At 36.8% G+C, this 23331-nt stretch overlaps 1 protein-coding gene across 1 annotated transcript in view; it reads left to right on the top strand.

Annotated features, from left to right (window-relative positions):
- Window positions 1–23331, top strand: part of ITPR2 (inositol 1,4,5-trisphosphate receptor type 2) — a 523041-nt gene that overhangs the window by 395918 nt on the left and 103792 nt on the right. The window contains exons 46-48 of the mRNA XM_049882682.1: window positions 13076–13183; window positions 17921–18113; window positions 20878–21003. Coding sequence (XP_049738639.1) covers window positions 13076–13183; window positions 17921–18113; window positions 20878–21003 — 427 coding nt within the window. The remainder of the gene's footprint in view (window positions 1–13075; window positions 13184–17920; window positions 18114–20877; window positions 21004–23331) is intronic.

The following is a 23331-nucleotide window of genomic DNA, read 5'->3' as shown; positions in this document are numbered from 1 at the left end:
CCCCACTAAACGTCTACAAATGACTTAAAATAGAATTATCTTCTTTTCTTACTTCCCTACACCAAAATGTCTTACTTATTTTGAATAAAACACTGCACCAATGATAAATTCAGAAAATTTTAATGAAACACTGGTTTCAGATATGATGACTTATGTATTATTTGTTTTAAAGTAGTTTTAGCCATTCAGAAAGTATCAAAGTATATTCTTACACTGATACCAGAGATAATTAAGCATTTTACTTCATTAAATTTTAAATGAAAAAATGTAAAATGGCAGGTATTTTTCCTTAAAACTTTTTGTATAATCTTAAAATTAGTAGCTTCTGAAGTATTCAAGTAGGAGAAGGTATGAGCCTGTTTTAGTTGAGAACACGAAAATAAAGAATAAGTTGACTTACTTGTAGGGAAAAAGTTTATTTTAGAAGATAATTTTGCTCATCCACTCCTTTCATGAAGATGAAAAAATGGATGATTTTTACCAACTTCTGTAGTCTGAAATTGATCAAGCATGGAATCAAGATTCATTGATAATTACTGGTGATTGGAATGTGAAAGTTGGAACAAGGAAGAAAGATTGGTAGTTGAAAAATATTGCCTTGGTGATAGAAATGACACAGGAGACTGCATGATAGAATTTTGCAAGACCAATGAACTATTCATTGCAGATACCTTTTTTCAACAGCATAAATGCTACTGTACACATGGACTTTGCCAGATGGACTACGGAGGAATCAAGTAGACTACATCTGTGGAAAGAGATGATGGAGAAGCTCAATATCATCAGTCAGAACAAGACCACAGGCTGACTGCAGAGCAGATCATCAAGTGTTCATATGCAAGTTCAAGTTGAAGCTGAAGAAAATTAAATCATGTTCATAAGAGCCAAAGTACGGTCTTGAGTATATCCCACCTGAATTAGATCTCACGAGTCAATTTGATGCATGGAATATTAATGATGAAGACCAGATGAATTGTGAGATGACATCAAGGACATCATACATGAAGAAAGCTAAAGGTCATTTAAAAGACAGGGAAGAAAGAAAAGACTGAATTGGATGTCAGAAGAGAGACTGAAACTTGGTCTTGAATGTAGAATAGCTAAAATGAATGGAAGAAATGATGAAATAAAAGAGCTAAACAGAAAATTTCAAAGGATGGCTCAAGAAGACAAAGTATTATAATGAAATGTGCAAAGACCTGGAGTTTGAAAACCAAAAGGCAAGAACACACTCAACATTTCTCAAGCTGAAAGAACTGAAGAAAAAAATTCAACTCTCAAGTTGCAATATTGAAGGATTCTATTTTTTTTTTTTTATGGGCAAAATGGAGCCCTGGTAGCCTAGTGGTTAAGAGTTCAACTGCTAACCAAAAGATCAGCACTTTGAATCTATCAGTTGCTCCTTGGAAACCTTATGGGGCAGTTTTACTCTGTCCTATAGGGTCGCTAGGAGTTGGAACCGACTCTAGGGCACCTGGTTGGGTTTGGTTTGATGGGCAAAATATTGAATGATGCAGGAAGCATCAAAAGAAGATGGAAGGAAAGGAATACATAGAGTAGGTGTACCAAAAAGAATTGGTCAACATTCAGCCACTTCAGGAGGTAACATATGATCAAGAACTGATGGTCCTGAAGGAAGAAGTCCAAGCTGTACTGGAGGCATTGGGGAAAAACAAGGCTCCAGGAATTGATGGAATAGCAGTTCAGATGTTTCAACAAATGGATGCAATGTTGGAAGCACTCATTCGTCTATGCCAAGTAATTTGGAAGACAGCTACCTGGCCAATTGACTAGAAGAGATCCATATTAGTGCCCATTCCAAAGGAAGGTGATCCAAAAGAATGAGGAAATTATCGAGCAATATCATTAATGTCACACACAAGTAAAATTTTGCTGAAGATAATTAAAAAACAGTTGCAGCGGTACATCAACAGGGAATTGCAGAAAGTCCAGGCAGATTCAGAAGAGGATGTGGAATGAGAGATATCATTGCTGATGTCAGATGGATCATGACTAAAAGCAGAGAATACCAGAAAGATGTTTACCTGTGTTTTATTGAGTATATAAAGGCATTTGACTCTGTGGATCATAACAAATTATGGATAACATTTCAAAGAATAGGAATTCCAGAACACTTAACTGTGCTCATGAGAAACCTGAACACACATCAAGAAGCAGTCGTTCGAATAGAACAAGAGGATACTGCGTGGTTTAAAGGCAAGAAAGGTGTATATCAGGGCTGTATCCTTTCACTATACTTGTTTAATCTCTATGCTGAACAAGTAATCTGAGAATCTGGACTATATGAAGAAGAACGTGGCATCAGGATTGGAGGAAGACTCATTAACAACCTGCGATGTGCAGATGACACAACCTTGCTGAGAGTGAAGAGGACTTGATGCACTTGCGGGTGAAGATCAAAGACTACAGCCTTCAAGTATAGATCACACCTCAACATACCTCAATATAAAGGAAACAAAAGTCCTCACAACTGAACCAATAAGCAACATCATGGTAAACAGAAAATATTGAGGTTGTCAAGGATTTCATTTGTCTTGGACCCACAATCAGTGCCCCTGAAAGCAGCAGTCAAGAAGTCAAAGGACATATTGCTTTTGGAAAATCTGCTGCAAAAGATCTGTTTAAAGTGTTAAAGAGCAAACATGTCACTTTGAGGACTAATGTGCTCCTGACCCAAGCCATGTTATTTTCAATCGCCTCATATGCATGTGAAAGCCCGACAACGGGTAAGGAAGACCAAGTAAGAATTGACTCCTTTGAATTACTGTGTTGAGGAAGAATATTGAATATACATGGATTACCAGAAGAACGAACAAATCTGTCTTGAAAGAATTACAACCAGAATGCTTCTTAGAAGCGAGGATAGTGAGAGTCCTCTCACTTAACTTTGGACATGTTATCAGGAGGGATCAGTCCCTGGAGAAGGACATGAAGCATGGTGAAGTAGAGGGTCTGTGAAAAAGGAAAACCCTCAATAAGATGGACTGACGCAGTGGCTGCAGTAATGGTCTCAAACATAGCAACGATGGTGAGGATGGCGTAGGATTGGGCAGAGTTTCATTCTGTTATTCGTAGGGCTGCTATGAGTCAGAACCAACTCAACAGCACCTAACGACAACAAGAACAATTTCTTGTCATTTTATACATATCTTTTTCTCAGTCTGGCCACTATTATAATGGGAATAGTAGACTGACCTCTAAGAACCATAAAGGATTTAGATGTTAGAGAAATAAAACAATGCTTTTAAACACCTTGGATAAAGATGCTATTGTGTAGAATAATACTGGTGTTCCAAGGTCCCTCTTTCACTCTTGCTAAGGACAGAGGCCAGTTCCTTACTTCCCTGTGGTTGTTTTGGTGAGAGAAAACAGTCTTGAAATCTCATTCTTGCCTTTCAATCTGTGACCCTTCAGGTCTGGTGGGCCATGAATCCTCCACAGCTGTCTTCAGAGTGCTCATTTGTTTGTTCTGTTTCCCTCCCCAGGTTTGCCAGACCATATTTCTCTCTAGTCTCTTTTCTCTTTCCTCTCCATTCCCACACTTTCCTCTTTGCCACCCTCTCCTCAGGACCTTCTCTTTTGATTTTCAAGAGCCTATTTTGGAAGTTCAGAAAAACGAGCATTGTTTTTTTTTTCCTCCTTCCATGCTAGTTATGATTCTAATTCTGCTCGAGACTATACAGACAACTCTGCTTGGCTAAAGGATGAGGAAGTCTGGGAAAGGAAAAAAATAAAAAAGGACAGTAATATTTTAAGAAAGATTGAGATTTGTTAGTTTTTCCAACTAGTCCATTCCTTTCTGCCCTTTGGTGGGGAATCAGTAGTCTTATCTGCTTCCCACTGCCCACCTATAATACTCTTCCCCATTTCTTCTCCACCTGCTTTACCCACCCACCCACTCCAGCTCTTTAGTGCTCTCACCCCCTTTTTTGAGGGGAAACTGTACCATTTCCTCCTTGAGAAAAGGGCCCTTGCTTGCTGCCATCACAAATCTTGCAGTGTTTAATCTTAGACTTCCACTGGGTATTAATGGGCATTGCCTGTTGCCTAGATTCTGTTGACTCTGAAGTGGAGAGAGTGTACTTCAGCTCTAGGGGTGGGTTTCGCTTTACTAGCAACGGCTCCTCCTGATTTCCTCCTAAAATATCTAAGTGCAAACACCCGTGCTTTGGTGAGTATTGAGACCACACAGTCCGGTCTCATGTGAGAAAGCCTCTTTTTTCTTCTTGCCAGGACTTTAACCTGACTCCTTTTTTTTCCTAACAGTAGTAATCTGGCATAAGCATCCTAAAGGAACAGTTATTTCTTCTTTGGGCTGTTTTCTATATGAAGGACTGCCGCAGTACTGAGAGTAGGTCTGGACAGATGGCTCCATTGCCAACTAAACTCTCTCTAATCCCCAAATCCCTTTTCTAACAGAAAAGAATGGGCATGAGGATCTCAGTTTATCTTGCCACGGTTAAGAAAAAAATTTATGGTTTGTATCCTCTATTCCAACATGAGCATTTAATATGGCTCCAAATTCCCTTTCTATTCCTATCAGTCACTAACCTAAATTTATTCTACGTTCCAGCCAACCTGGAGTATTAAGTACAGCTAAAGCACACCATGAGCTTTCCACCCTCCTGACTTTGTTCATACAGAGCCCTCCCTCTGCACAGAATGGCTTCCTTATTTTTCTTCTTCTCCCCTCTTTCTACCTGTGGACATTGTATCTACTCTTTAAAACCTTTATCAAATGCATTTTTTATAGATTCCTTTCCTAGTCCTACCAACCAAAATGTGATTCCTTGTAATTTTGTCCTTGTTTCCTCTTGTATTAATCACAATTTCTGTAATTGTCTTAATTTCTCCAATTAGGTTGTTTGAAGGAGGAAAATAAGTCTTACATCTATAGTCCCATAGCAGCTGGAACTGTGCTTTGCATGTATAACAAGATCACAAAATAAGAGGAAAAATAGATGTTTAGAAAACTTGGAGCTTCTGTATTAAAAAAAAAAAAAAAAAACCCATTGCTGTCAAGTCGATTCCAACTCATAGCAACCCTGTAGGACAGAGTAGAACTGCCCCATAGAGTTTCCAAGGAGCGCCTGGTGGATTCAAACTGCCAATTTTATGGTTCGCAGCTGAGCTCTTAACCACTGGGCCATGAGGGTGTGAAAAATCAATGTGTCAGAAATTTGAGTTTAAACATATTAAAATATGTAAGACCTTAATTTATACTTCTTCTGCTGATATCTTTCAAACAGGAGCAGTATTTGGTATTAAAGTGTTGTATAATTATTAACCTAAACATCTAAAAAAAAGGCAATTATTCTGACTTCAGGTGTAGGCTCACTTTGTGATCTTTGAAAAGCCAATTACTGTGTTACAGTTTTGCCAATTAATAAAAGTGGAACTTGCATGAAAAAAACCCACAGATGAGAAGTGTCAAAGAGTAACTCTTGTTGAATATCATTTGAGTGCAATTTCTTGATTTTTTTTTTTACTCCATCCTTACTTGGACCAAAACATTAAGATCCCAATGATAAGAAGAGAAATGTAAATGGCTTAATAAGGAATGCCACTAAAAATGAAAAACCTATGTCTCACTTTATTCCCCAGCCTTGGATTTGGAGAAGCCTGTGATGTTTCTCAAAGACCCTGCTGTATTGTATGTGTTTGTGTATAAGGCTTGTACTTATGAGTGTGTATGTATTTTATGTATGTTTACATATGCATATTTTAATTTCTGTTTAGTGTTGCATATGTATTCAACTAAATTGCAAATATGTCATGATTAATAATGAGGTACATGATTTTCCTTTCAACATATAATGAAAGAATTCCTAGCCCTTCTTGGCAGTCTTTCCCTGTGGGGGATATGTCTTTATTCTTTTATCAGGCTAACTATCCCCAAATGCTTTTTATCCCTTCTCCACTAATAAATAGGCCTATACCTGCCCATGTGCTGCATTGCATTTTGTTTTAAATATTAATATTATGATAAATGACAAATTATCTCAGACCTCATTATTTCTAATTGTAATCATGAACTCATAAGAGTCTTTTATTGGTAAGATTCTTTTGGCATCACATACAAAGTAGGTATGCCAGAGATGGACACTATGTCCTCACCATATATGAAACAGTTGCTACTATTTTGACTAATATTGTTGTGGATTACAAATATTTCTAGGATCTAGAAATTTCCCACCTATGGTATTACTCCCTTTTAACAGTCAGTGTTGTCGCCCATGTTAACAGTCAGTATTGTTGCCCATGTTAGATCCCCATTATTACTAAATTCATTGTTGTTTGGATTTCGAGACCATGTAGTATAGTGACATCAGCTAATTTCAAAAACTATTGTGAGGTTTGCTTTTAATAGAGGAGTTGAGTTTCATAAGACAGCTGTCCTTGAGTATGTTCGTTACCTGTTTTTTCCCCCAGCTGTTTTTAAATTAGATTTCTTACTGTGACAACTCTCCACAGATGTGCCATACTTGTCCAAAAACTTACTATGTGTTTTCATCTTTAGTTTTTCAAAGTGCATAATAGTAAATGATGCTATTGTTTCTGTGAATGCCATTATTTCTCTTTATTTATATCATGTAAGGGTACATTGCAGAATATGCTATGCCAAATGTACTTACCATAAAGAACCTACCACTAACAAAACTGAATGTCTTTGGCTGGCAGTGTTGTCATTCTATAGAATATTTTTAGTAGGAATATATATATAGGGGACTAAACTTTAAAAAACTATGGACATAACTTAATTGGTCTCTGGGAAGTTGTACTGTGCTTTCAGTAAACTGTGTATTTGGACCAAGAGCTCTATATTGGCACTAGTCATTTTCACAAGTTTCAGAATCATCAAACTAGTCCTTAATCTTTTGTATTTTGTATACATTACAGGGATGCTGTCCTTGCTTTATCATATAGGGTTCAATTCAACACAAATTGAATGCCCAGAGCCTTCCTCCAAATAGCTTAAGTCTAGCAGAAGAGATATAAGTACGTAAATAACTATGAAATAAGGAAAAATATTAAAATTTTATTTCTGCAAACACGAGGAATTATACTATCATTTGATCTCTAATCATATTTCTTTGGTTTTCCTTTTTTAGAGAGGAGGAAACAAGAGAGTTAATTCACTGGGATTTAAGAGCCCTTACTCACTAAACACAAAATGAATAAGTCATTAATTAGCCCATTTCTTCATTGGCTCAAAAAGTATTTATTGAATCTATTTTATGTACCAAGTACTATTCGTGGCTCAAGAAAACACAGAGGAATTAATTAGACCAGGCCCTCTTCTGTGAGGATGTTACAACCCACTGGAGAAAAATAATAGTTGCTAAGATACAATAGGAAACCCTGGTGGCATAGTGGTTAAGGGCTGCAGCTGCTAACCAAAAGGTCAGCAGTTCAAATCCACCAAGTGCTCCTTGGAAACTCTATGGGGCAGTTCTACTCTGTCCTATAGGGTCGCTATGAGTCAGAATGAAATCAACAGCAGTGAGTTTTTTGTTTGTTTGTTTGTTATCTGCAATAATACAATACACATGTAGAGTTATCTCATTAAGACTACAGGGACGGAAGAGATCCTGAAATATTTCTAGTAAGCAAGATATCCTAAATTAAAATCACCTGTATGGATTCCTTTATTATTAATTACATCATTTAAAATAGCATTATTGGTTTCTTAAAATAACCGTAGCAATTTGTTACACTATAAAGTGACTATAAGAAAGTAAAAGCTTTTAAATAAATAAATTAATAAGAAGTTATTCAAATTAATGTTGCATCTTGGGAAGCTATCAATTATTTACGATTTTGAGAGTTCCTATACTTAAATTCATTTGATTAAACAAATCTGTGTTGAGCACCTACAATGTTGTAGATATTATTCTAAGCCTTGGAATATAGCAGTGAACAAAACAAATGAAAATCCAAGTCCATAAGAATGTAAGCTTACTTTCTTACAGGGGAGAAATAGTTAAGAAACAAATCAATTACAAAATATACTATATCAGGTCAAAATAGTTGTTATGGAGAAGAACAAAGCAAGAAATAGGGATAGATGTGCCAGGGGAGGCGAGTGGGTTGATCTTTCAAATGTGGTTATGGATAAGATGATATTTGAAAGGGGTCCTGAAGTAGGTGGAGGGAGTAAGGCAAGCAGATCTTTAGAGAAAGAGAACCCAGGTAGAGGGAACAGCAACTGCAAAAGCCCTGACATGGAAACATGTTTCTTGGGTTTAAGGAACAGCAAGGAGCCATTGCGGGGGCAGAGGCATCAGTGGGGAGGGTTGTAGGAGAGGAGTTGAGAAAGATAGCAGAGTCAGATTATGTAGGTCCTTATTGGCCATGGGGAGTGCTATGGCTTAACTCTAAGATGCCGGCCATCAGAAGGGTGTGAGCAGGAAAGAGACTGGTTCTGACCACAAAAATCACTCCAGCTCCTGTGTTGAGCATAGACTGTGGAGAACAAGGATAGAGCAAGGAGACCAGTTAAAAGGCTGTCATAGTGTTCCAGGTGAGAGAAGCTGGTGGCTCAAACCAGGATAGTAGTGGTGGAGGTGTGAAAAGCAATTCAGTTATAGATGTATGGCCACACCTGAAACCTTATTATTACTAATCACTTTACCCTGCACCCTGTCTATAGTGTCCATTTCAAGCATCCCTAACTAGCATTCCTTCTAGCACCTCAACTCCAGCACATTTTTTTACCACACTAGAACCTATAATCCATTATCCTTCCACCTTTTCACTGTCCCTTCTAGCCTCACTTCCATCTTTATTCAATTTAAGTTCCATACCAAAAAAAAGAAAAAAGAAAAATCCGTTGCCCTCAAGTCGATTCCAACTATAGCGACCCTATAGGACAGAGTAGAACTGCCCCATATGGTTTCCAGGGAGCGCCTAGTGGATTTGAACTGCCAACCTTTTGGTTAGCAGCTAAAGCTCTTAACCACTATGCTACCAGAGTTTCCTTAAGTTCCATGGTCTGAATTAAATTCCTTGCATAGACCCATAACTTCTTCCATCTTTTTATGTATATGTTTATTACTGTCCTCACCTAGCAAAACCACCAAATCAAACCCCTTGCCATCAAGTCATTTCTGACTCATAGCCACCCTGTAGGATAGAATACAACTGCTCCCATAGGGTTTCCAAGACTATAAATATTTACAGAAGAAGACTGCCACTTCTTTCTCCTGCTGAATGACTGGTGGGTTCGAACTGCCAATTTTTAGGTTAGCGGGTGAACCCTTTAACCACTGTGCTACCAGGGCTCCTCACAAAACCACAGATCTCATTAATTAAAATTCTCTGGCAATGCTATCTCTGCACCTAGGGAGCTGAATGTCTTTGGGGAAAAACGTACAAACTTGCTTATTGCCTCACTTTAAATTCCTGACCATAGCATACAGGAGACCCTTTGGGCTCCCCAGCAATCCTAATACATTTGCCAAGTCCCTTTACTCCCCCTTGCTGACTGTTTCATATTTTCTCTTCCTCACATTTCCAACACCTCCTCTATCATCCTCATCATCAGCTTCCTCTTCACTGAAAAGTAAACAGGAAGAACTTCTACATATCCCCATCATCACAACTGCCAGCCCTCCTGAATTTATGCCCACATTCTCTGCTGTCACTAAGGGTGAATTTGTTTCTATCTAAGGCAAACACTTCCACATATGTACTGAATTGTTCCACTCTCACCTAGTCAAGGTGTGCGGGAGTCAGTGTTTCCACTCTCTCAAACAAACACAATATTGTATCCCCCATGTTAAAAGAACCTTCTCTTTATCCCAACCCCTCTTTACCCATTGTCATGGAGTCCAGTTGATTTCAACTTATAGTGACCCTATAGCACAGAGTAGAACTGCCTCATAGGTTTTCCGAGGAGTGACTGGTGGATTCCAACTGCCAACCTTTTGGTTAGCAGCTGTAGCACTTAACCACTGCGCCACCAGGGCTCCTCCCCATTCTCTAGCTGCCATCTTTTTTCTTGTTTCCTTTTGCAGCAATATTCCTCAAAAGAGTTGTCTATACTCACACTTATTGATTATACTTACTTTCCTCCCATTCTTTTGTTTTTCTAAACTTTTTTTTTTTAATTTCATTGTGCTTTAGGTGAAAGTTTACAGAGCAAATTAGTTTCTCATTCAAAAATTTATACACAAATTGTTTTATGACATTGGTTGCAACCCCTGTAATGTGTCAGCACTCTCCCCCTTCCATTCTTATTTAAACTCACTACTTTGTTGTTGATCAGTCCCCTGAAACTGCTGCTGTCAAAGTTGCCAGTGACTTCTAAGTTGCTAAAACAAATGACCATTTCCCAGTACTCATTTGATTTGACTTACCAGAAATATTTGACACAGATGATCACTTTCTCTGCCTTGAAATTCTTTCTTCACTTGACTGCCAGGACACCTGGCTTGAATGTCTTTGTTCCTACCTCACTAGGTCAACTTTCTCTTCTTCTTTGCTGATGCCTTTCACCTTTCTAACCTCTGCCGGAATTCCTTGGACTTTTTTTCTGTATCTAAGCCCACTCCTAGGTGATGTTATGAAGGCCCATGATTTTAAATATACCACAGTGATGACCACCTAGATTAGCCCAGACCTCTGCCCAGAAGCTCAACAGCCTGCCTCATGTGTCCTTTTGGATGCCTACTCAACACTAAGGAGCCCTGGTGGTACAGTGGTTAAGCACATGGCTTATAATTAAAAGGTTGGCAATTTGAACCCACCAGCTGCTTCAGGGGAGAAAGTTGTGGCAGTCTGCTTCTGTAAAGATAACAGCCTTAGAAACCCTATAGGGCAGTTCTGCTCTGGCCTATAAGGTCACTATAAGTCAGAATCAGCTTGACGGCAGTAGATGGCATAGATACTCAACATCTAAATCTTCACGTGTCCAAAACTGGAGTATTGATTTTTTCACTTCTAAATATGCTTCTCCTGCATTTTTCCTTAGGAAGTGATATTTCTGAACATTTAATTGCCCAGGTCAGTAATCTTGGTGTTGTCATTAACTCCTGTCTTTGCCTCATGACCCAGGTTTAATCAAGCAACAAATCATGCCAGGTTTACCTTCAAGAACTGGCTGGCCACGTTTTTGCCATTTCTTAAAACATATGCTAAAGCATCTAAATGATTTCATCCTTTGAAACTCATTTTGATTTCTAGAAACACCTACAAGTCATGCCAAGTTTCATGACCATGGTTTTCTTAAGTGACTTATAAATTATCCTGAAAGGCAATTCTAAAATAATAGTTTCAAAAACAATTTTCACTAGGATAGTGTCAATGGGATGAATATTTAACTTACCAAATTACCACTTGGTAGGGTAATGTCCTTTTGGGTATATAGGTTCTGGATTATTGTTTAAAATTTATCTCCATTCTTTAGAATCAAAATTTTTGTTAAAATCTCATGAATAACAGGAAGACTTATTTGTTGTTCTATAATGTTGATAAGAATACTGAATCTAGAACCACACTGCTGATTTCAATACTGGTCAAACATTTCTTAGCTACATTAACACAAACAAGTCCTTTAATTTTTGTGCCTCAATTTCTCCAACTATAAAATGGGTGTAGTAACAGTGCCTATCCCAGGATTTCTTAGAAGGATCAAATGAGATCATGTTCTTAAAGTGTTTAGGACACAGCCTGGCACAAAATAAGAGGTGGTTCTAGGAGTGAAATAATTATATGGCAGAATCAGCACTATCATCAGCCTGCAGGGAATGTGAGGCATAAATAGAATAGTTAATTGAAAGGTGGAAAGCATTCCAAGATTCCAAGAATTGTTTTAAAAATAAGAAAAAGCACATTGCCATCAATTCCAATTCCAATTCAAATCTATATAAGGTAGAGTAGAACTGCCCCATAGGGCTTCCAAGGAGCAGGTGGTAAATTCGAACTGCTGACCTTTTGGTTAGCAGTCAAGTTCTTAACCACTGTGCCACCAGGTCTCAAAAACCAAAAAAACAAACTCACTGCTGCCGAATCCATTCCAACTCATAGCAACCCTATAGGGCAGAGTTAGTAGCTGAATGCTTAACCAGGGCTCCAAACAACCATAAAAGAGACATTTAAGGCAGTACGTATGTGTGTGTGTGTGTGTGTGTATATATATATGTGTGTGTGTATATATATGTATGTGTATATATATATATGTATGTGTATGTATATATATCAATTATCTACGAAGTGAGAGAACTAGCCAACAAACACCACAGACAGTAAAATGCTAGAAAAAGATTACTTCTACCAAGAACAGTTTAAAATAATTTATGGTGAAATCTTTGGTTTTTAAATGCTCAGTTTTGATTACAGTAAAACTGAGATCTATACCCGTAAAGCACCAGTTTTGACATATGAATATGCAGAAATGTAGGACTTTCATACAAACTACTAGTACAGAGTTGTGATTAGATGCTATAAGAGAAAGCCTTCTGAATTATAGCTATTTTATTTTTTGGGTTATTTATGTGTATGTAGGAAGCTACCACTTATACTTCTACCACTACACGCTGAACTACCATACTGTTGACCTAGTTGTTTTATGTTTCATGAAGTTTAAATTTGTTATAGGGAGTATCATTTATAGGACAGTAGAATTGCCCCCATAGGGTTTCCAAGGAATGGCTGGTGGATTTGAACTGCCAACCTTTTGGTTAGCAGCCAAACTCTTAACCACTGCACCACCAGGGCTCCATCATTTATATAGCACAGCAGGCATTCTTGCTGCTGGCACAATTATACACTTATTGAAGATATAAATCCAATAAGTATTAATTGAGTTCCTACTATGAGTAAAGCACAGTCTTCTCATGCTAAGAATATGCATACCTCCAAATAAAAATGTAAGATTCATGTACTAATAACAGCTGATCCTTGTGATTTCACTTTTCACGTAGACATGCTTTCTTGAAATCCAGTTCATTACCATTAACCCCAGGACTGTGAAGCTATGTGTACAAGTGGAAAAAGTAATTTCCCAGTAAATGGAAAAAAAAACCCTAAAACCTTTATCTTTTTCCTCTAGTTGGCCCGCCACAATAAACTATTACAGCAGATGCTCAAACCAGGATTGGATCCAGATGAAGGAGACGAAGCCTTAAAATATTATGCCAACCACACTGCACAGATTGAGGTAACAATCTATTTTTTTTCTTGAAAAGGATGAACTGTAAATATATATGCTTACTTTCTACTTCAAACCATTTTCATCATTTTTCCAAAAAAAATGAAACAGAATGGTGATTTGTACTGTAGAAGTATCTACTCCAAAACGAGATGTGAGTGATCTATGAGAAACTGGTGTGCACGTTTTTCAGTCTTTTTTTAAACCTGAACTATATGTAAATTTTCTTTCTTTTTTTTTTTTTTATTGAGAAGGCAGTCGTTGCAAAGCAGTGATGTTTTACCCAGAAAGAGATAGGATTATCATAATAGAAGCTATCATCTGAGAAAAGGCTTCTTTTAAAAAAATTGTAGAAGGCTTATTAAAATAGAAATCTTTGTTTCTTGAGAAAGTGTCAAAAGTGAAGGGAACACAGAAGACACTAACGAAGTTTTCACATCGGTAGCATAAGCTTGCATTGGTTTCACAGTTTCTCTTTTCCGATCCCTCCACCCTCCGTAATGACACGTTTGAATGCTGGTGGCAGTGAAGTTGCCGTGGGTCAACATGAGCTTACCGTTGTGTGCCCTGAGGCCCATCTGGCTGTCATTTACTAACTATGGTGTCATTTTGACACTAGTTCACAGAGCTAATCAGGCAGAAGTGAGCAGAGAAGTTGACGATTGTAACTTCTAATTTACATGTATACTTCATACTCATTGGCAGACGTTTTTTAGTTTTCAGCAAAGTATATGATGGGCATCGCTGTTATTAACACTTGGGATATATGGCAATGGGTTTTGGTACTTTATTGTTTACTATTGTCAAACCTTTGGAATAATGAGCATTATTACTTTGTATCACACAGTGGGTTCCTTGCTTACATTTGTGAGCATTGATAATACTGCAGCTCTTAGACTTGGGAGACTTGATCTAGTGGAACCACGTGCTGGACCAGTAATAAAAATGTTGCTTACTACATCAGGTTCTTAGGAACGGAGACTCTGGCAAAATTAGGAAGCTGGAGAAATTTGTATAATGAGATCATGGAACCATGAAGTTCGTTGGGAAGGTCCCAGAAGCCAAAATACAAATCTGGAGATCAGAAGCGATTCCTCAGGACATTGCGGATAAAGTGGGCAGGCCAGAGAGAGGGACTTGGGGGCTATTGTTTGAGACTGAGATTTCCAGCAGTGAGGAGAAAATTAGCTGTAAATGCACATAAATGTTCAGTGATCACTTACTTTCCACAATTCATACATATAGAAGACACTTCTGTGTAGTAAGTGTGTAAACAAAAGGGCCAAGGAAATATGGAGAAAACAGTCATTAGCTGCCCACAGGATTTCAGGATTAATTTCACAGAGAAGGTTGCCATTAAGAATATATTAAAGATTGAGTAAAAGTTTCTCTCTACTAAAGATTGGGCAGGAGATTTCAGGTAGGGGAAAGTATGAAAGAACAGAGGGTTTAGAAGAGAAATGGCTTTTTCAAAAAAATCTGGAGAAAGGGTTAGAAAGGGAATGAGTAGAATGAATGCAGATAGATCAGACAGGAGAACATCATAACAGGAAAGGTGAGAGATGGTGGTATGAAAGATGGCTAGATTGGTGAATCTACATATGTACTGACAGGGCTTGATGTTGAGTTACATATGGAAGGTAAGGGAAATGGTGTGCACAAGGATGCCCCCAGACATTTGGTTTGAATAAATGGACTGAAGTCAGTGTCATACATGGGAATCCTAGAAGATACCAGATTTGGTGGTTAAGAGGTAAGGGAAGATCATTTCTCCATTCTTAGAGAAACTGAATTTGAGGTAACATTGAGGCATCTATGCAGTTGGATATGGAAGTCCAAGATTGAAAAGAGGCATTTGTGCCAATATTATAAATTCCTCACATTGAGCAATTCTCATGCTCATTCAAAAACCAGTTCATACAGCCTTCTCAGAGGAGCCTCCACTCCTTCCTCCAGGCATTCATTAATTTCATTCCACTGTGCTTCCACAGCACTTTGATCATTCTGTTGGCTTTTGTTATCACTGGGAATATTGCTAGGTTTATATGTGTCATTTTTCTCCTTTTTTGAGGCAGGGTCTGGCCTTGATCTCCTTTGTACTTCCAAAACTCAACTTTGTCTGGAACATATCCACAACAATGAATAGTGTTGAAAGTAATTGTCTATAACTTCTAGACTCACCTGTAGCCCATTGCCGTCGAGTCGATTCCAACTCATACTGACCCTATAGGACAGAGGAGAACTGCCCCATAGGGTTTCCGAGGCTATAATCTTTACAGAAGCAGGCTGCCACATCTTTCTGCCATGGAGCAGCTGGTGGGTTTGAACCACTAATTTTTCAATTAGCAGCTGAGTGCTTAGCCACTGTGCCACTGGGGCTCCTTTATAGACTCACAGACTCTGGATAATAGGAAGGACCTTGTATATTCCCTAATCTGGTCTCCCATCCAAGGAGAAATTATTCTGTAATGATCCTACTTCTGCTTTACCTTCTTCCAAAGATAGAAATCTCACTATTTCAGGGAATACTGTTCCAATTTTGAACAAATTTAATAATTAGTTTTTTTTTTTTTAACTAGCTCTCCTTTAACATGTACTGTTCAGAACATTTGCTCCCCTCTTAACATGATGGTGTAGTGATTAAGAGTTACAGCTGCCAACCAAAAGGTCGGCATTTCAAATTCACCAGGTGCTCTATGGGGAAGTTCTACTCTGTCCTACAGGGTCGCTAAGAGTTGGAATCAACTCGATGGCAACAGATTTGATTTGGTTTTAACATGATAACTTTGCTCTGACATTTGAAGAACCATCATGATAACTAAACCCCCAGCTCTTGTAGGTTGAGGTTCATGGCTTTGTTTTGTTTTTCACCTTTGAATTTTTCATAGCTTCTCACCCAAGGACTGAATAAGCATTTGTTAAATAAATGTATTGAAAAATCATCCATCTTTGTTTTTTTTTTTTTTATAGTTAACACATTCCCATTTCCTTCAGTAATACCACCAGTTTGTCAGTGTCCTTTGTAAAATGTGGTAAACAGAACCAAACATAATATTTAATATAGGCTTGGTTTATAATAATCATGACACTCTTTCTTTAATCTGCCCTGAGGTAGTGCATATTAAATCATGTAAACCTTTTTTCCCCCCACACAAATGCCTTTCATACCAAATATGTCCATTTCTTATTTTGTATAATTTATTGTTTTATCCTGTAAGTAGGAATTTTTGTTTATTTCCATTAAACTTATTCTTGTTTGTTTTATGATAGTACTTAGCATATGGTTTGTATATATAAATTATATTAGTTAGGATGCCTTCGGTTTTAAGTAACAGAACACCAAACTGAAAATAGCTTAAATAATACAATCATTTAACTACCTCATATAATGAGAAGACTAGAGATAGGTAGTCCTATAATTGATCAAAGGATTCAATGATGTCATCAAAGGTGCAGGCCTTTTCAGTCTTACTGTTAGGTCATCTTTAACATGCTTATGTTAACCTCATGGTTGAGAAATGGGTGCTAAAGTTCCAGGCATCACATTCTCACACAGTCTTTTGTTGTAAATAGGAAGAAAGAGGGTATGGACAAAAAAAGAATTTTTATTTTTGTATGTTTGGCCTTTGTTTTTCTCATATGGTTCTCTGCCTTTACCAGGAAGCAAAATCTTTCCCAGAAACCCTCCAGGAGATTTCTCCTTATGACTCATTTTCTAGAGCTAGGTCACATGCCCACCACGAGACCAGTCAATGGCAAAGGGAAATAGAATTACTCTTCTGGCTTAGACCAATCTGATTCATTCCTCAGGGCTGAGCACAGTATATGTCTACATGATAATAGATGTAATTTATTGAAATTTAGTCTACACAAACGCTTGCTTCAAAGTGAAACCACCTGAAAATGTTCAGCCTATATTTTGTTTAAAGTTAAACTATCACCAAATACCAAATAACTGAGATCTAAAATAATGAATTTTTACATACGGATATGTGCTTAAATGGATGATGTACCTAGAAAAATATGTTTTACTAAGAACAGGAAAACATTTTAATCATATAAATAACCTTTCCTTGTAGAACTCAGAGCACATTATGTTAAATATATTATTTGTTGTCCAATAGCTCTTTTTTTTTTTTTTTTAAGGAAGAACAGACTAAGAACAAGGTACATACTAAAATATTCTAAGTAGTGCATTTAAGGTTATCCAGACAATGACTTGCTAATTAAGAACTTCTTAGTCTCCACTATACTTCATGGAAATAAAAATGGGTGGCAAAAGTATAATGCTAATCCAGAAAAAATAAGAGATTCTGGTATTTGTTACTTATAATAAAGTATAATTTTAGTTTGGAGTCCCTGGATGGTACAGTTAACTCCCATGCCTGCTAATCAAATGGTTGAAGGTTTGAGTCCACCTAGAGGGAGGCACCTAGGAAGAAAGACCTGGCAATCTACCTCTGAAAAATTAGTCATTGAAAGCCTTGTGGAGTACGATTCTACTCTGACACATGTGGGGTCATCACGATTTAGAATTGACTGGCAGCAACTGGTTATAGTACTAATTAAAGAGAAAATATGAAGTAGGACAATAAAGGGTTATTTTAGATATTTCAAGCCAGAACATTTTCTTCATCACTGCATTAGTAACATATCATTAATAAATGCATGCTGAAAACTTACTTAGAAATAGTCTAAGACTGAGGGGTCCAAAAGGCTAAAACAAATGCAAATTAATGTTTTCAGATTGTTCGTCATGATAGGACCATGGAACAAATTGTTTTTCCTGTCCCTAATATATGTGAATACCTCACTCGGGAGTCCAAGTTCCGTGTGTTCAATACAACGGAAAGGGATGAACAAGGAAGTAAGGTGAACGACTTTTTCCAGCAAACAGAGGATCTCTACAATGAAATGAAGTGGCAGAAGAAAATCAGGAGTAAGTACTGTAGCTGACAATAAACTAAAATGGTTAGTTTTGTACATAATACTAGATAAATTGGTACTTTGGGACACATGGTAGCAATTCATTTAAAAAAAATTTTTTTTTTTTTAAATTTCTTGCCAGCCCGATGTTACAGAAATCACTGGGTAGGCTCAGAAGTGTAAGCTCAGTCTACAACTTGAGCCGAGACACCTGCGGCTTAATGAAAACAGAAACCACCGACTAATTAGATCATCTTTTAGTGATGTTCCTACAGTTCTGTAAATATTATGAAATGCAGGGTTGCAGCTGTATGTCTCAACCGTTGAAGGAAAAGATGAGCAGCTGCAGGTTTGAAGTCCGTGAATAGGCCCTGAATGGCATTAACACCCAGTGAATAAGATGGAGAGACATCCGAACCAGCAGGCTCTTCTTCACTGTCCTGTGATTGAGCAGATGGTTTAACATATCTGAGTCATTCTTTCTTTTAACGTATCTTTAGTGCCTTAAATCAAACAAATTAAAAATTTGGGGACACTTATACTCAAATAGAGCAATATTATAATTTTACAGTTAAAAATTAACATAATAGAACTGCCATTACTTATTATCTCAGGTATCAACTCAAGTCTGTTTGGAAAAACTGAGCTAAAAAATTTCTTATCAGTTCATTTTCTCAGATAAGGAGTATCATGAATTTTTAACAACAGCAAAAATGATAGGTCTCGTTTGTCACTTGGAAAGCTTACAAGAAGGTATATGTTCTTAATACCTCTATTCGACAGTGTTTCATCTTTTTAGTTTTCTAGGAACTTTAATGGTTATGGTTTATTAATTTGAGCTTGGGGGCACAAGAAACACCATCTTTGGACATATAATTGTAGCAAGCAATTTTAGGTTTTTATCAGGATGTTTGAAAAAATAAAGGACTCACTCTCCTTCAGAACTTTATGGAATTCAGTGAAAATTCTGGGTGTCCAAAAGACACACGAAGAGTCAGTAATTTTGATTTGGGACACCTGAAAAACATGCATTTTTCTCCTTGACAAATAAGTAAATTGAATAATGAATTCATGCTGGTGGTCTGTGTTTTTTTCATATATAGTCATCTATCAAAAAAAAAATCTTAAAATAATTCCCAATGTATGTTTTACTTTTAAAAATCAGAAGAAACTTATGGGGTTATAGGTAAAATCTTCTTCATTTGATCAACTTACAAGCAAGGGTTTGTTGTCACAAATGTGTGCATCAACATCTAATTTTGTCTTAACATACTGCTTTTATAAATGAGGACCGCTATTTTAGGAATGATGAGATGCAGTTGTTTACACTTTATGATTCATTAGTCTATTAAATGCCATAGCAATCATGAAAAGGCTAATTTAGGATTATAAGAAAAATTAAAAGGTAAGTCTAACTGTACTAAAATCAAAGTTAAATTTCAATGTCATTGGTGCTCTAAGGCCAATAAATATCTTCAAACAGCTATCTTCACTGTCATGTTTTAAAATTTCAGCCTTTTTCTTAGTAGACTTGAATAGCCTATTACACCAGTCTGTAGCAATCTTTTAAAGAAGCACATTGCATTAGAAATTCAAGGCACATTTGTTTTCAGTGTTAAAGAATAATATTTCCTCAGTACTTCTAACATACTCGGTGAGGTACAGAGGTTAGTGTGAGAATACCCCATCCCAAGACAAGGAAAACAAGATACACTGAAGCAGAGTGCAGTTTGTAATTAAGCAGCAGAACCCAGGTTGGAATTTACATGATACAAATCTGGAAAGTTTATAATTTCTATTTCAATGTTGATGTACCTTTCCCTCTCTATTAAACCCAACATTTTAATCCTGGTATTAAGATATTAAGACTTAGATAATGTGTAGGGCCTGAATGAATGTGAGTTTCCCGGGTGTAAGCAATGAGTTTGTCTCCCATTCAGACGATACTCTTTACATATTTGTTAAATTATTTAGAAGGGGTAGAAAGAACAGTTTTCTGTTAATGTAATGTATTCAGGAGATGCACTTAATAATTCACTTCTGATGACAAACACAGAATCTCTTTTCTGAAAATATTCAGCAAAGTGTCTCCTACTTTTTGGGGATTCTTATTGTATCTTTCATTTTCTTCTTCTGTTTCAAACCCACCAAGTTCTTAAGAAGCAGTAAGGTTTAAAATTTATTCATAAGTAATATTTTAAATCACTAGTTCTCAATAGACAGTACTACACCATGCTATTCAGTTTCGGAGCTTCAGGCAACTGTGACTGTGTCACAGGAATTTTCACTGGAGATAATATCTGTGCCAGTACGGGGTTTAGTTTTTTTTTTAATTTTTTTATTTCACTTTAAGATATGGGAATGGGGCCAATTTATCACTTTTACCAAATTATGCAGGGGTGTACACCATCCCGTTAAAAGGGGCCTCAGGCAGTGGCTGAGGTAGCTCCCCTAATCTGCTCTAGGGATAGATGAGAGAGAATTATTATGGAATCACCTTTTCTGACCACCTTTAGCATTTGAAAAATTAAGACTTAGTCTTCTAAGATAATTTAGGTGTAACCTGGCTAAAAGATAAAAAAGTCAAACAGAAAACTCTCTTGTGATGCTGATTATCTTAGTAACCTTTCTAAAATAAATCATAATAAATGTTGACTTAAATGTGCTTTTATAATAAATTATAAAAATATGTTTGTAAGTGTTATTTCTGTAGGGCTTATGTGCTGAAAGCAAAATTTATTTTCCTGTTCTGTCCTATTGCACTTCTTGCCAACTAGATAACCCTGCACTGTTCTGGTTCTCGAGACACATCTCTCTGTGGGGGAGTATTTCCTTCAACCTGGCTGTGTTCATCAATTTGGCTGTTGCCCTCTTCTACCCATTTGGGGATGATGGAGATGAAGGCAAGTGCTTGTCTTTCTTTAAATGTTAAACATTTTAAAGTTCTAAAAATAATACCCAATATATTTTCTAACTCTCTGTGGTTTCAAAATAAGAATAATTTAATTCTTGTTAAATAGATTTTTCTATATTTATTGTAAATAGAGCAATTGGTAAGTAGAGTATGACAGGTGATAAATGAGGAAGGCAGAAAGCAGTGATCAATAGAAATACGATTTTTTAAAAGCTCATATAGAGAAGAGCCATTAGAGCTATGTTATATATTGGCAAATAAAGGCATGAACAATATTTTCTTATTTCTACCTAACTGTTATCACTAAAGCATTTTATTATACTGTATCATCTCAATTATATAATATATATGGAAAAATAAGGGCTGTATGTCCAATTATTCATAATGATTACCTTGAATAGTGGAATTTATATTCTCTGTGCTTTCTATCTTGTTCAGTGTTTCTATAATGAGCTTACATGTAACCTGAGAATCTCTTGATTCTGTAATACTATGTCAGTGATAATAAATAGAAAATTAAACTTTTATAATCTCAGGCTTCAAAATATATAGCATACAATGAATATAATAATAAGGAAATAAAGGATATTGACTATCAAATTAATTTTATTAAACTAGTAATATATGAGATTTTACAAAAACAAAGAACTAGAGAAATTATCCTATTTTAAGTGAAATTTGAAAAATACGGGAAATATGGTAAAAGGTGTTGTTGTTAGTTGTTGTTAGGTGCTGTCGAGTCAGTTTTGACTCATAGTGACCCTAAGTACAACAGAAGGAAACACTGCCTGATCCTGTACCATCCTTGCAATCGTTGTTATGCCTGAGCCCATTGTTGCAGCCTCTGTGCAAATCCACCTCATTGAGGGTCTCCCTCTTTTTTGCTGACCCTCTACTTTAGCAAGCATGATGTCCTTCTCCAGGGACTAATCCCTCCTGATAACATATCCAAAGTACTTGAGATGAAGTCTTGAAATACTCACTCCAAGGAGCACTCTGGCTGTACTTCTTCCAATACCGACTTGTTTGTTCTTCTCACAGCCTGTGGTATATTCACTGTTCTTCCCCAATACCATAATTCGAAGGCATCAATTCTTCTTCAGTCTTCTTTATTCATTGTCCAGCTTTCACATGCATATGAGGCAATTGAAAATATCACTGCTTGGGTCAGGTGCACCTTAATTCTCAAAGTGACATCTTTGCTTTTTAATATTCTAAAGAAGTCTTTTGCAGTGGATTTGCCCAATGCAGTATGTCCTTTGATTTCTTGACTGCTGCTTCTGTGGGTGTTGATTGGGAATCCAAGGAAAATGAAATTCTTGACGTCAGTATTTTCTTCGTTTATCATGATGCTACTTATTGCTCCTGTTGCGAGGACTTTTGTTTTATGTTGAGATGTAATCCATACTGAAGGCTGTGGTCTTTGATCTTTATCAGTAAGTGTTTCAAATCCACTTCACTTTCAGCGAGCAAGGTTGGTGTCATCTGCATAACACAGTTTGTTAAATGAGTCTTCCACCAATCCTGGTGCTGCATTCTTCATGTAGTAGAGCTTCTGGGATTATTTGTCCAGCATGATATTTGAATAAGTATTTGTTTTTTATGGTGAAAGGATACATTCCTGATGCACACCTTTCCTGATTTTAACCCAATGGTAAAGGGTGGAGTTGTGGAAATTAACTTTTTTTTAAGTTTAGTAAAGTACATAGAAAAGTATATCAGAGGATTGGGAAACAATACAAGTAAATAACTTTGGGTGGCTTGGCCAAAAGAAAAACAGTTAACAAGAATGGCTTGGTGAAAAAGATGAGAGAAATTAGCAAATAATAACCATGAAGTGCTTTTATAATTCATCTGTTCATAGGGTTATTGTGAGAATTTAATGATACACTCTAGGTAAAGCATTTAGAATAGTATCTGGTAAGTACAGAGAGTGCTTAGTAGTTGTTGTTTTTATTGTTGCTGTAGGGTCAGTATTCATACTCTAAAGAGAATCCTAGTGAAAGGAATGGTATGACGAGAGTAACATGTATTTAGGCCCATTTCAGATGAACTAGAAGTGAGCAGAAAGGGAAGTGGGAGTCCAGAAGTAATTTTCTATTCCACAGATCCTTCACAAGTAACACAGATATCAAAATCCTAAACTTTTAGCTGTAATATGAGTCATCATGGATAAAGTTTTTTTTTTTTTTTTTGAAGACATGTCAGTGATAAAAGAAGAATATTTGGCAGTGAAGTGGATGTGTGTGTTAAAAAATAGTAGAAAATGTAGCAAATATTTGATCACCCTTGTGGGGAAGTTGCAAATACATAGGGC

The sequence above is a fragment of the Elephas maximus genome, chromosome 4 (genome assembly GCF_024166365.1).
Source record: "Elephas maximus indicus isolate mEleMax1 chromosome 4, mEleMax1 primary haplotype, whole genome shotgun sequence".
Classification (NCBI taxonomy): domain Eukaryota; kingdom Metazoa; phylum Chordata; class Mammalia; order Proboscidea; family Elephantidae; genus Elephas; species Elephas maximus.
This window is presented reverse-complemented; position numbering and strand designations above follow the sequence as displayed.